The following is a 15,241-nucleotide window of genomic DNA, read 5'->3' on the forward strand; positions in this document are numbered from 1 at the left end:
ATTGCATCTGTCTGAATTTTTCTTAATGCTCAACAAATTATACATTTTAAAGTAAAACATTTCTAAAACTTCTAGGTATGATAATGGCTTCCACCCGTGTGATATATGGGATGTTTAAAAAGATTGCATTTTTAATGTAATATAGAAATATCTATCCAAAAAACTCCAGCAGACAAATTCCAAGACAGAGATGATTTTCTTAAAATATTCTTGCAAAGAAAATTTTATTAGATAATTCCATTAAAAATAGATCCACACATGGGGCAAAAAATGGTCTGTCGGATAGGGTAGTAGTCTTGGACTACGCGTTTTGGCGTATGTGCGCCTTTTACATGGTCCCTTATTTTTAATGCAAAATATTTCCCACATTCTATCATGAAAAATACTTCTCTGTGTGATTTCTCTGGTGTCTAACAAGATGTGATTTTTGGATAAAACATTTCCCACATTCAGAACAGGAATATGGCTTCTCCCCTGTGTGAGTTCTCTGATGTTTAACAAGAATTGATTTCTGTGTAAAACATTTCCCACATTCTGAACATGAAAATGGCTTCTCCCCTGTGTGAGTTCTCTGGTGTATAATAAGATGTGATTTCTGTGTAAAACATTTCCCACATTCTGAACATGAATATGGCTTCTCCCCTGTGTGAGTTCTCTGATGTGTAACAAAATGTTGTTTATGTGTAAAATAATTCCCACATTCTAAACATGAAAATGGCTTCTCCCCTGTGTGAGTTCTCTGATGTGTAACAAAATATTGTTTATGTGCAAAACATTTCCCACATTCTAAGCATGAATATGGCTTCTCCCCTGTGTGATTTCTCTGATGTATAACAAGCAGTGATTTTTGTGTAAAACATTTCCCACATTCTGAACATGAAAATGGCTTCTCCTCTGTGTGAGTTCTCTGATGTCTAACAAAATGAGATTTATGTGCAAAACATTTCCCACATTCTGAACATGAAAAAGGCTTCTCCCCCGTGTGAGTTCTCTGGTGTATAATAAGATGTGATTTTCGTGCATAACATTTCCCACATTCTGAACATGAAAATGGCTTCTCCCCTGTGTGAGTTCTCTGATGTGTAACAAAATGTTGTTTATGTGTAAAATAATTCCCACATTCTAAACATGAAAATGGCTTCTCCCCTGTGTGAGTTCTCTGATGTGTAACAAAATGTTGTTTATGTGCAAAACATTTCCCACATTCTAAACATGAAAATGGCTTCTCCCCTGTGTGAGTTCTCTGGTGTATAATAAGATGTGATTTCCGTGCATAACATTTCCCACATTCTGAACATGAAAATGGCTTCTCCCCTCTGTGAGTTCTCTGATGTGTAACAAAATATTGTTTATGTGCAAAACATTTCCCACATTCTAAACATGAAAAAGGCTTCTGCCCTGTGTGAGTTCTCTGGTGTAGAATAAGATGGTTACTAAAAGACTCTGAAGAAACTCTTTTCTTCCCTGTGTGAATTTTTTTAAGTATTTTTTCAGATTCTAAAGTTGAATATGATGTTTTTACTGTAAGAGCATTTATATTTTGAATGCTTGTTTTGAGACTTTTATTTTTCTTAAAAGTCTGTGATAAATCAGAATGTAGGACCTGTTCAAAAGAATGAGAGGATATATCTTTGCTTTGAAGAGATGATGCTATATCTGGAGCAATGGCATTCGCATCAGTTATATCTTGAGTGATATCAAGGTCATTTGATTTAAAAACTGAACATATCAGCTGTGCCTCTGATCTCCTGGTACAGTCATCTGCCAAGAATAAAAAATATTTTTATTAATATATATATAGAAATGAAAGGATACGATTTATGAAATAGCTAAAGAAATTACAAGTTATGTAGCAATCTATAATTAGAATATTTACTGAAATAAAAAATGTTCATAATCTAACAGTAGACGTCAGAGCAGGAACCAGTAGACCATGATGTTCAACGTTCTTTGTTCATTTTGCATCCCAAATATTTGAATAATAATCCACCAAATAATGTTTTCTGGCCAAAATTATACCAAAAACCTTCTACTCTGTCAGTGGAAAAATGGAGGGTTTCCACATTAGTTCTAGCTGAAAAACTCTTGAAAAGCAATATGGCTCCATCATTCAATCAAAGAAAATCCCAAAGCCAAATGTCCTTAATTCTTCTCAGCGTTGTAGTGGCCCCAACACTGTTACTATCCATGTTTGGCACTGCCACAGGGAAGAACCCACAAACATTTACGGTGTGTGTTTCCTGGAGACCAAGCTGGGTGCTATGTATTGGGCAGTATAATGGCGTATTTGTAATTTTCCCTCTAAAACATCCACTCTTTGCTAATTTCCAGAGACTGCCTCTGGAGTCAAAAATGGTAATTTAAGCTAAAGCAGAATACGGTAAATGCTATTTATTGACTATATGTTGTGGTATCACTATTTTGTTTTAAGAACATCCAAATGCAATGTTTGAAGCGAAATTCAGACTACTTTTTTTTTTTTTTTTAGTGAACAGGAAACAAATTAATTTATAATCTATAATTCTGGATAATTGACCTAAAGGCACTTTAGGCTTGAATGGAAAACAAAAATGAAATGTCAATTTTTCTTTGATTTGATCATAACTTTCCTAATTTAACTGATATGAATTATTTTGTATGCCCTATTATTAATCATCTTCTCTGATATGGTGCCCCTGTATTTATATTTCCGATTGTTACATTGTATTGTTTTTAGTATGGATTTTTTTTTAACCTTTTTTTTCACTTTTTCGTATTTGCAGTTGATAGTAATTATCGCTGTCACCTGTTTTCACATTTACGGATGTGGGAGGTGCTGGTAACAGGTGGACCCGTAGAAGCGCTATTCTAAGCGCGAAACGGCAGCCATTATCCTCGCTTCTTGCATCCTTTCCCTACCCTCGTATGTCTACATGAAATTAAGGACACTGCAGTTTATTTTGGGTGAGTGCCTCTCTTCCTTCTAGGATTTGGTGGACTGTACCATTATGGCTCTTGTTACTGGCACCCCCCCTTTTCATGTCCCAGCTCTCCATTCCAGTTGCCTCTCTTCCTTCTAGGATTTTGTGAACAAATCAATTTTAAATTACAAATAAGAACTTACAATGTGTCACAAAAAAAATCTGACACTGGGATCAGATTAAAGGGAAGGTATCGTCAAAAAAAAAAAATAATAATAACTGGAAAAAATGTAAAAGTAATAATGTTTAAATGTTTTGTTTAAATATATTATTTTTTTTTTTTTTTAATTGTGCAAAATATAAAAAAAAAAAAATTAAAAAGTTTGATATTTTCCACTGTTAAACACTAGGGGGAGCAGCTTCTGAAATCCTACAGAAATTCCACTGTATAAAAAGCTCAGATTACAGCCTGCAGTAAAGTGGGCGGAGTCTGCTCTCCTGTGTGTGATGGCACGCCTCCCCCTCCTAATCTGAGTTTTTACAACAGATAACAGAGAATGACATGTAGGGACACAGTGCAGAGCCATTTTCCTGGTGACCAGAAATGTCTAAAGTGTCACCAAGAAATATCAAAAAACTGACCCGCACATCCAACAAATGTGAACAGGTGCTAACTGAAAAAACATAGTGACTATAAATGCAAACAGTTGCACACTGAAAAAAGCCAAAAATGTACTAGGAAAAATATGGCACTGCATTACTGCAAAAGAGAGATATTTAGTTTATGTATTGGCTTTTTCAGTGTGCAACTGTTTGCATTTAAAGTCACTATGTTTTTTCAGTTAGTACCTGTTCACATTTGTTGGATGTGCGGGTCAGTTTTTTGATATTTCTAGTGAGTCTCTTTCTGACTGGGCACTCCGCCCTTAGACCTGGCTGTTCATAACCATTATAGCAGGAGCCTAGCTGCCCATACATGGAGGTTTGTAGTCCAAATAGTGGCATTTTTCCCAGATATGGATGTTTTTAACCTAGATAGTGGCATTTAAGTTAGGTTCCCGGAATAAAGAGATATACCTTGCCGTTTGGTTTCCGGGCATACATGCATTGGCCAATACATAAACTAAATATCTCTCTTTTGCAGTAATGCAGTGCCATATTTTTCCTAGTACATTTTTGGCTTTTTTCAGTGTGCAACTTTTTGCATTTATAGTTAGGGTATGTGCGCACGTTGCTTTTTACCTGCTTTTTTGCTGCTTTTTCTTCTGCGCTGTTTAATGCCAAAATGGATGTGTTCTTCTATTCAAGCAAAGTCTATGGGAATTTGGGTTTCTTGTTCACACTATGTTGTTCAAAATGCTGCCTTTTTGTGGCAGAACTTTGGTCAAAAACTCAGCTTTGCAGTGCAAAACCCAAATGGCAAAAACAATTGACATGTTGCTTCTTTGAAAAGCTGAGTTTTTGACCAAAGTTCTGCCTCAAAAAGGCAGCATTTTGAACAACATAGTGTGAACAAGAAACCAAATTCCCATAGACTTTGCTTGAATAGAAGAACACATCCATTTTGGCATTAAACAGCGCAGAAGAAAAAGCAGCAAAAAAGCAGGTAAAAAGCAGGTAAAAAGCAACGTGCGCACATACCCTTAAAGTGTCACCAAGGACAGCAGGAGTATCACATAGGATAGGATTAGATACACAGCTGTGCAGACAGTATCACAGGATAGGATTAGATACACGGCTCAGCAGACAGTATCCCCGGTACACACACAGGTACTCACATGCAGTGGCACACAGATGCAGTGGCACACAGATGCAGTGGCACACAGATGCAGTGGCACACACATGAGAGTGGCACACACATGAGAGTGGCACACACACACACACACTGGGGCTGGGTAGAGGGGAGGGAGGGGGTGTCATTAGAGACGGTAACGGCGGGGGGAGGGGCGGCAGCAATAGCGGGGGCTGGGTAGAGCGGAGCAATGCTGTGCTGCACGCTCACCCACATTGCTGTGCCAGCGCACACACGCAAAATGCTCTGCCACACACACACACAAGCACGCACACAAAATGCTCTGCGACACACACACACACACACAAGCACGCACACACATTGTTCTGCCAGCACACGCACAAAATGCTCTGACACACAAGCACGCACACACATTGCTCTGCCAGCACAAACACAAAATGCTCTGACACACACAACACAAGCATGCATACACATTGCTCTGCCAGCACACACAGAAAATGCTCTGACACACACACACACACACACAAGCACGCATACACATTGCTCTGCCAGCACACACAGAAAATGCTCTGACACACACACAAGCACTCCCGCTGCGGTCAAGGAAGGAGGGAGGGGGCCGTACACTACTCACACACAGGCCGACAGGTGACAGGCCATGGGGGAGAGCGTGGGGGTATTATCAGAGACGGTAGCATCGGCGGTGGGGGAGGGGCGCTACACTACTCCCCACGGGTCGATCGGGTGACAGGGGGAAAAGTTCAGCACACAGCATGACCGCTGTGAGCTGCAGAAAGATGCCGCTGATTTCCTCGCTCTTCTGTGATCTGGACAGCCCAGGGGGCGCGTCCAGGTCACAGCAGGGAGCTCTCCTGTAATAAGCCTAGGGGTCGGAGCCGGACTACCAGAGTCTATGCACAGGGGCTGCCATAAAGGAATGAGTTACTGTCGTTACACACACAGCAAATCCAGCATGGCAGCCCCCAGTGCCTCCAATAAAATTAGAATTAAATAAAAACTAAATAAGCTGCGATTTTAATTTTGTATTAAAAATACTTGATTTCATAATCACTATTTTTAATACAAAAATAAAAAACCACGATACCTTCCCTTTAAGCATTACAAAGGTGTTTTCATGTAAAGTGACAGATGTCAGATTGGAGAAATGGGGCCTGGATAGGAGCAGAAAACTGGCTGCAGTGGAAAGCCATGAAATAAGAGCGGCTTTGTACTAACTACTATAGAGAAAACTGTGACTATAGACAATAACACATCTACTAAAATGATCGCCCTCCACCCCGACAGCCTTCACCGTCAGTGATTTAGTAACTAGAGGTGACACATCTGGAGTAATTACAGTATGTGGCTCGGGGGCTCTCGGCAATCCAAACTATTGTAGGGGCCAATATTTTGTCAGATGAGTTTCTTGAAGACATTAGACATTTAGAGAGAATGATAACATAGTCCAGTAAATCAGAATTGTACTCATTTAAGATGGACCATTGGCGCTACTATGAGTTTTGGCCAGAAAAGTAGAGGAAGTATTAGTGCCACCATTTCAGGAGCGATTGTGCAGTAATCTGAATTCCTTAGGGTCAGAAACGTAATAGAATTCATGATGATCCTGTAGATGTGAGTAACTGTATTTTAGAGCCATCACCCAAGCACAGCTTAGCGATTTATCATGGCGGAGGTGTCATGTTCTTGTGTAGTTAATCACAATCCTCTTTGAAGGAGATGAGTGGGATTGGAGAGAACATCTGTGCTCTATCCCCACAAAGCAGGACCTGGAGATCATGTTTAATAGACTTGAGGAGACTCATTGGGAATCAGAGTGGATGACCTAGAGTCTGACACAACGTCTTTACATCTAACAATAGCGGACCAATATCTTATGTCTGAACACACCACTCAGATCTCAGACCTTTTAACATTTATAGATAAATTAAGAAGGCAGGAGAAAAGCAGGTTTAAATACGGCGCCAAACCACAGGAGTCCAGATGATGTTAGTAAATCCCTTTTCTTTATTTTCACAGGTCTACGCGTTTCAGGGACATGTCCGTCCCCTTCCTCAGGACAATGTACAGAGAATACTATAAGTATTATATATCTATATAGATATAGTATTCTCTGTACATTGTCCTGAGGAAGGGGACGGACATGTCCCTGAAACGCGTAGACCTGTGAAAATAAAGAAAAGCTATTTACTAACATCATCTGGACTCCTGTGGTTTGGCGCGGTATTTAAACCTCCTTTTCTCCTGCCTTCTGAATTTACTCCTCGCTGCGGGACCGCTGCCTCCCACGTTATTTATATGCTCTCAAAAAGTTGTGACTGGCACAACCCTACCAGGTGAGTGTTCCTGCTAACATTCACCCCCACGTGTTATACCGGGTAAGACCCTATATGCGCCTTGTCTTTCCACAGTTTCCCTTAACATTTATAGATGACAGAGAACCGTTACAGACTAAACCATCTCTGTATTTGTGGCCTGTCTGAAGAAATCTTTTCCCATATGCAGGAGAAAACCATTAATAATTTATCCTATGATTTACTTGAGAGGAAAGCGGACTCACGTATGGAAATGGATATAATTCACAGAGATATTGGGCCCAAATCCACCTTGGCCTGAAGATCACGTGATGTTGTTTCCCGCATTCATTTTTACAAGGAGAAGAAAACTATTTCAAAAGCTGCAAGATCTAAATAGAATATACAACTGGAAGACTATGACATTGTTATCCTCCCAGATCTGGCCAGGAGCACACTACAACTTCGTAAAGCCTAATGACCACTCACTCAGTTACTTCGAGACCCAAGGGATCTCCTACCACTGGAGGTTTTCTCATTTCAATTTTTTGCAAAAAAAGATGGCCGCTCCGCAGAATTCAAGAATTTGGGGGACCTCCCGACCAACTTCTCTACCTTTGACTTGCCTCAGATCTATCTGCCAGAATGGCCGGCGCTTCATACTCTAACTCCTTTGAACAGAGCTGTCACCAAAATCACAACGCTTATCCCTCAGTGATGCGCCTCTTAGAGACATGAGGTCTTCTCCACGATGACTGATCTGTACTTATTACCATCACTAGATTTACAATTTGGTCATTAATGATGCCTTTAAATGGCGGCCAGGAGTTTGGTTTGAGAAATTGTATCAGAATATATTTGTGGGTTTTTTTGGTTTTTTTTTACACACCTACTCTATCATTATCACTTCCTTTTTATTACTCCTATTACCTTTTTTTCTCTGCGTTCTCTCTTTCACCTTTATTCTCTCTATATTGGTGGGTATACTATACATATTTTGGATATTTGAGTAATATGGGTCTCTTGTGGAGACTATCCCTGTCTTGGCTTCCTCAACCCCACTTAGATTGTGGGACCTGTTCATAAGGTCCAGATTTTTCCTGCTAGGAGTTAATAGTTTACTGTGGCCTATGGAAGTTTGTCTCCTCCAATTTCGCATTTCTCCCCAGGTTTGTCTATATCCTATGTTATTCGTTCTCCCTCCCTTTCTCTAATTGTGACATTTACATATTCTAATGTAAATAGTCCTTTGAAAAGGAGTCAGATATATTATCTACATACAAAGGGTCTCAATAGCTATGCTTCAGGAAACATATTTTAAAGGGGGCTTTACACGCTACGATATCGTTAATGAATTATCGTCGGGGTCACGTTGTTAGTGACGCACATCCGGAGTCATTAATGATATCGCAGAGTGTGACACTTACCAGCGATCTTAGGCGACATCAAAAGTGGTGAAAATCGTTTACCATGGAGAGGTCGTCCTAAAACCAAAAATCGGTAATGGTTGATTATCGATGTTGTTCGTCGCTCCTGCGGCAGCACACATCGCTATGTGTGACACCGCAGCAGCGACCGACAAACATCTCCTTACCTGCGTCCACCGGCAATGCGGAAGGAAGGAGGTGGACGGGATGTTATGTTCCGCTCATCTCCGCCCCTCCGCTTTGATTGGCCGGCCGCTTAGTGACGTTGCGGTGACGTCACTGTGATGCCGAACACACCTCCCCCTTGAGGGAGGGATTGTTCGGCACACACAGCGACGCCACCGACCAGGTAAGTGCGTGTGATGCTGCCGTAGCGATAATGTTCGCTACGGCAGCGATCACACGATATCGCACACACGACGGGGGCGGGTGCTTTCACGCTTGATATCGCTAGCAATTGCTAGCGATGTCGTAGCGTGTAAAGCCCCCTTCAGGCCTCTTTAGTTCAAGTATTCAAATAGATACTACAATGTCTGTTCCCTTTCTACTAACCCAAATAATAAACCGAAGGGTGTTTCTATTGCTTTCCACAAATCCCTTCCCCACCAGATTTTGGAGTCGCGAGTTGATCCAGACGGTAGATACATTTTCCTTATAGTGTATATTGCTAACATTTATTTCCTCAACCAGACACCATTTGGAGTCAACTTTTTGCAGTCACTGGGGGTTCCTCTCCCATTTTGATGAGATACTATATAGATACAAGAGGGATGGGCTCTGCCTCTAGCTCCTCCCTCTCCCTCCTCCCTGTTTCCAGCTTCTCCCTCAACCTCAAGTTCCTCCCTCTGCCTCTAGCTACTTCCTCCTCTCGTCATCATAGAGTCTCATCAGTAACAACAGATCGGAAATATTCAATTCTCTTTATGTCCCATGTGTAACTCAGAGGCTGCAGATCTATTTCACATATACTGCGATTTCCCGGAAAGTAGGAATTTCACTGCTCATGGAATGGTGTCTCGTCATAAAACATAAGTTTGTCAACAAAGACTGGACCTTTGTAACCACCAGATCAGCACATTCAGCAGAAGAGAGAGAAGGAAGATTCAGCAATAAGATGTCAAGATTCTAGGACGTCGAGAAAATGAAGGAAAGCGATGCAGCTGAGTGACCAGGTGATTTATTCAGTGCAATACAGACATGGCATGGGCGTGGTTAACGCGTTTCTGGCTTAACGCCATGGTTATGATTAAGGGCGTTAAGCCAGAAACGCGTTAACCACGCCTATGCCATGTCTGTATTGCACTGAATAAATCACCTGGTCACTCAGCTGGATCGCTTTCCTTCATTTTCTCATTGCTGCGGCCAGGGCAGGGCCGGATCAGTGTCTGAGGTGCGGTGAGGTCAGACGTGGGTGAGCTGGATTCCATTACAAGATTCTAGGACGTCCCCAGCATCACTACCCTCCGCTTTCTCTTAGGGGTCCACCATACAGATTAGATTCTTCTTCCCATGATTTTCTGTTGTCTGAACATTCTACGTACACTTTCATTTGGTTTTGCAGATTAGAGAAATGGGCAGCTAAAGGTTAGCATCTTCTAATTTCAGGGGATAGGATGGATCCTACCTGTAAGATCTGGCTGATATAGATCTCACTCCAACAGAAGGGCGTCCAATGCCTAATCCAATGCACAAAATAATGGGGACAGTTTCGGTGGAGGAGTATGTGGTTGTCTAGCAGCAGAATGGTGACCATTTGATATGGCCGGACTACAACCCTGATAAAGCAGCCACAGCCGGTGACTGAGAAGAATCTGTGACTTCTCTGCATTTAGTGGTTACTACTCACCTGGGTTATCTGTAGGAATCTCCTCTTTACTCCGCTCATCACCCCTCACATTTGTCTCTGTAGTATTAATATGGGGCAGATCTTCCCCCTGAAACAAATATTGTAAAAGTCACAGACAGATGGAGAAGTCCCATCTATGATCAGCTCTAATCCTGCCATCTCCACCACTCTCATTACACAAGTATAACACATATAATACTGGAGGATAAAACAAGACTGAGCACAAGACCTTCACAGCCGTCTACACATCATAGGGAGATTTCATGGCCCCTTCTCTCCATCTACCTGATGATCCTGAGGAACATCGGGATCTTCTTGGTTACAGTCCTGTGGGAGAAGAGGACGGGGACATCTCCCTGGTGTTGTCCTCTTACTGGATAGACCTGGAGGAGACACATACAGGGACTGAATTCATTCCTTACATACAGATAATTATAGGCCGTGTGTATTTAGTCCTGTCTATTACCTGGTGATGTAAGGGGCTGGGGAACCTCCATCATGACGTCCTTGTACAGATCTTTGTGTCCTTCTAAATACTCCCACTCCTCCATGGAGAAATAGACGGTGACGTCCTGACACCTTATAGGAACCTGACACATACAATGATACCGTCACCCCCGATCCCTTCATAGCGTTACTGTATAATGTCCCAGCATTCCCAGCAGTGTCACCTCTCCAGTCAGCAGCTCAATCATCTTGTAGGTGAGTTCTAGGATCTTCTGGTCATTGATGTCCTCATGTATCGGGGGGTGAGGTGGAGGCCCCGTGATTGGGCTCAGGGGTCTTCCCCATCCCTCAGACACAGGGGCCTGACAGCGCTCACTAGAGGTCTTCTTCACTACTGTGTAGTCCTGGTTATGGAGAGACACAGTAATAAATCTCACTCCAGACATTTCCAGAGTCCTCACCTCTCCAGTTCTGTCCATCTGTTATTCCCATAGATAAGAATGATGTAATGTGACGTCATCAGAATCTCTCACCTCTCCAGTAAGCCGGAAGAGGATCTCTAGGGTGAGGTGTAGTATCCTCTCCGCCATCTTGTCCCTGTCCATATCCATCTTTGATGGGGCAATCAGGAGAATTTTCTTATATAGAAGATCTCCACTGAGAGAATCTGATATTGTAGGGACCTGAATGGGGAGAAGATGACGATGTAACATCATAAAGAATCCTGTACAGTAATATAATTACTGGAGACTTTATATCCGATCACTGGCTGCAGAAATAACACTAACATGTAGGACATGAAGAAGAAGACAATTCATGGTTTTGGGGCTGCACTAACTGAAATGAAGAACCTCGATCCAATAATATTATGAAGCGGCTTTTCTCCCACATGTATGGCACGTGACTATTTTATAATATTAATATGTTGGGTTTTTGTTTGTTTTTTTTATGTTTGCAGGAGTTTAGATTTCCAGATTTTTTCGGCTGATTCTTAAACGACAATTTTTTTAAATAGTTACTGTGGAAAAGTGACACTGAAAAAGACGTGGGTATCTGGCTGGACGAGAAAACCAACCAGTGCCAGGAAGCTGCTGCCAAGGCAGATAACATAATAAGATGCAGTGACCGAGGCACAGATGCTCCGGACAAGAACAGTTTTGCCTCTATACAAGTCACTAGTGCGGCCACACTTACAATATTCTGCACAATTTCGGGCTCCAGTGAATGAGGAGGACATAACTGAACTAGAGCGGGTGCAGAGAAGAGCGACCATTAAAGTAATGGAAGGTCTGCAATAGGAAGACAGGTTAGTAAGCTTGGGGTTATTTATTTTGGATACACAAAGGCTACGGGGCGATTTTATTATAATGTACAAGTTTATCAGGGGCATCACTGAGATATTTCTTATAAGCTTTTTACAACTGAAGCCTGCAATCATGACAAGGTTCAATCATAATCACAGATGATTATTTACTGTAAGAGCAGTGAGAATATGGAACTCTCTGACACATGATGTGATAATTCTTGATAGACTACAAAAATTCAAGGCGGGCTTGGATGCCTTCCGTGAAAAGTTTATTATTGCAGGTTATCAGTACTAGATTTTGTGATGGGAATTTTGCCTAGAAAAAAGGTATTCACACCCCCGGAACGTTTCCACTTATTTTCACGTTACTCCCACAAACGTAAATGTATTTTATTGTGATTTTATGCGATGTACCAGAATTAAGTAACAAGTATTTGTGAAGTGTAAAGTGTAAAGGAAATGATAGAAATAAATCTAACTATTTAAAAATATAAATCTTAATATTGTGACGTGCATTTGTATTCAGTCCCTTGTAGTATGATGCACCTGAGTGAGCAATTGCCTCCAGAAGTCACATAATTAGTAAACTGAGTCACCTGTATCATTTATTCTCAGTATAAACTACAGCTATTTTGTGAAGATTTCACGAGTTTTGTTTCAGAACATTAGGGATCAAACAGTATCTTGAAAACCAAGGAACCCACCAGACAGGTGAGGGATAAAAGTTGTGGAGAGGAGTAAAGCAAGTGTGACGCCCTGGACCCCAGGGGTCACAGGTCACTACATACACCACTTACACACCCCCACACTAGGAAGGTAACACCCGTCAAACACAAGTCCTGATTGCCTCCCTCAGTGTTAGACAGGCACACCAGGTGGGCGGAGTCAGGCGGAAAGACACGCCCACCGAGGAGTCTGCTGGCCTGAGGCAGGAAGTTCAAGAGGAGATGAGTTTGGTACAGTAGTGAAGCGCGACACACACCGTTCTGCACGGAGCCTGGGTTGGAGCCTAGGACCCCCAAACAGTCAGGCAGGCAGACGGCAGGGGCTGCCTGCAGGAGACCAGGAATACGACCTGTGGAACTGTAGGTACCGGGACTGGGTTGGAGCCCGCCGGAACCGAACCGGGCAGCCAACAGTATACCGGAGCACCAGGAAGGGTACTCAGACCCTGACTAGGCTATAGGCCACCACCATAGTCGAATTAACTGATTGAGGTCCGGACCTCATGGGGTACTTTCCCACCAAAGTCCCGATTGACGGCAACAGCCCAACCTGACTGGATAGTAGCCACCGCCAGAGGCCAGAGATCCGAGGGCCAGCACCTGCGGACAAAGGAGCTCCTTCGACATACCCGCCAGGGAGCGGACCACCCGTGCCTAGGCACCGTGGTCCACTTACACTTAGGTGCACGAGAAAGGTGGACCCTGCCAACCCGCCTAGTGAACTGCAGCCAGCTGCGGGCCTCCCGTCTATCACTACGTTTGGTTTCCTAGTGACTCTGTGTGCCTTAATCGTGAGTACAACAGTGCCATCCGGCACCACACCGATGCGCCCTGCACCATCTCCCCGCAACCAGGCCCTGGGACACACCGCCCCTACCCACGGAGGGGTTAACACCAGAGCTGCACCCCTTACACCGCTCCCGGGAGTCCCTCACCTCTACCGCAGCGGTGGTGTCCACCATCACCACAACCCGTGGGTGGCGTCACAAATCACCATCCCAAAACCAAATCCCCGCATCCCCCGCGTGTAGCGCCAACCTCCCTTGCAGGGCGACGTGACCCCCAGGTCCGTGAGAGGCTCGAGCCACCGCCCGCAGAACGAGCACGGACCAGAGTGGCTCGGCGGTCGCAGACGAGGCAGCAGGGCTGTACACATCGACTCTTCTGGCGTCACGAACAGGATCGATCCAGTCTACACACCAGTAGAAGTGCGCCTTGTGGTTCCCGTCAGCGGCGTCCCGCTGAAAAATTTGAAGATCCGCCATCTTGGGTGCAAAAGATTCCCGCTCGAGTCGTCTTCCTCGAGCAGTGAGGGTGCGAAAGTGAGACCCCGCCCCCAAAAGAAGGCAGTGCCGGAGAGAAACAAGGGGGGACGGGTGAAGAGCAGTTCCCCATGTGATCCCGGGGATAGGAAGCGGGGACGCCAGGACCCTGCACCCGTCTTGTTCCTGGAAGGCGAGCAAGCAACATGTCCGCCCCTTCTAGTAAGCCCGAAGAGCCCGCGCCCGGAACATCGGCGTGGCTAGAGGCCCAGACGATGCTGCTGTGTCGCCGCAGCCAAACGGAACTGCGCCGCCTGATGGACCAATGGACAGCTGAGGTGGAGGAGCTGGTTACAGCTACGCGGTTGTACGAAGTGGAGGCTATTCTTGAGGAACGGGTAGGTGACCCACGCCCCTATGTCCCTGAGGGACCGGCTGCTGCGGCTGAGGGACCCGGCCTGCCCCCAGCCCAAGGAGACCTGCCCGCAGAGGATACCGCCGGCAAAAAAGGAGAAGATACAGTTCCCGCGTGGGCTGCGGGAGCAGCGCCCACCCAAGACGCTGAGGCTGGGGCGGCCCGGGGCCAGTGGCCGCCAGGGATGGCGACGTGGCTGGAAAGATAGTTGGTGCAGTTCTGTATCCAGGTACGGGTCGAATCGATGCGGCAGGCTGTGAGCTGGAAGCAAGGGATACAGGAGATGGCAGCCGTGGTGCAGGCGAACGAGAGGCCCGCCTCGGGGAACACGCCCCTGCAGGATCCAGCCGTCCCAGACCTGCTGGCCCGGCAGGATGCTGGACCCGTTTGCAATGAGACCTGTGAACCCCAGATGCCGCAGGTCACTGTGCCGGCCTTGGGGGTAAGACAGGCGTGTATGGATGCTCAGCTGCACGCCCGAGCCTCCCTGCCGCCTACCCACGATGAAGAGTAGGGCAGCGGACCTCCCGTTGTCACGAAAGAAAGTCCCCGTTGGGACCCATCAGCAAGTCCCCGTTGGGACCTTCAAGTGTTTGTGGTAGCTATGAAGTGCCCGTCCCCGTTGGGACTGATGTTGTCACCTTTGTCACCTTGCCCCTGTTTTACATGAGCAACTGCCATGAACAAGGCCGAGAACTAGCAGGCCAACCCAAAAACTATTGGGTTTGTAAATAATGTCCCTTCCTGCCCCCGCCATGCCCTTCCCGCACTGCCAGTCTCCGGAGAGGCTGGTTGGAGGAAGGACCTGCAGCAGAGTAGGCTGGGGTCCGGTCACCACCCGAACCGGT

The 15,241-nt window shown here is 44.7% G+C and overlaps 1 protein-coding gene across 1 annotated transcript in view; it reads right to left on the reverse strand.

Annotated features, from left to right (window-relative positions):
• Window positions 1-280: 280 nt before the first annotated feature.
• LOC142261674 (uncharacterized) overlaps window positions 281-15,241 on the reverse strand; it is a 107,117-nt gene continuing 92,156 nt past the window's right edge. Inside the window, 1 exon segment of the mRNA XM_075332139.1 lies at window positions 281-1,314. Within this exon segment, the coding sequence (XP_075188254.1) occupies window positions 374-1,314 (941 nt within the window). The 3' untranslated portion in view covers window positions 281-373.

Source organism: Anomaloglossus baeobatrachus, unplaced genomic scaffold (assembly GCF_048569485.1).
Source record: "Anomaloglossus baeobatrachus isolate aAnoBae1 unplaced genomic scaffold, aAnoBae1.hap1 Scaffold_2378, whole genome shotgun sequence".
NCBI classification, from domain to species: Eukaryota; Metazoa; Chordata; class Amphibia; order Anura; family Aromobatidae; genus Anomaloglossus; species Anomaloglossus baeobatrachus.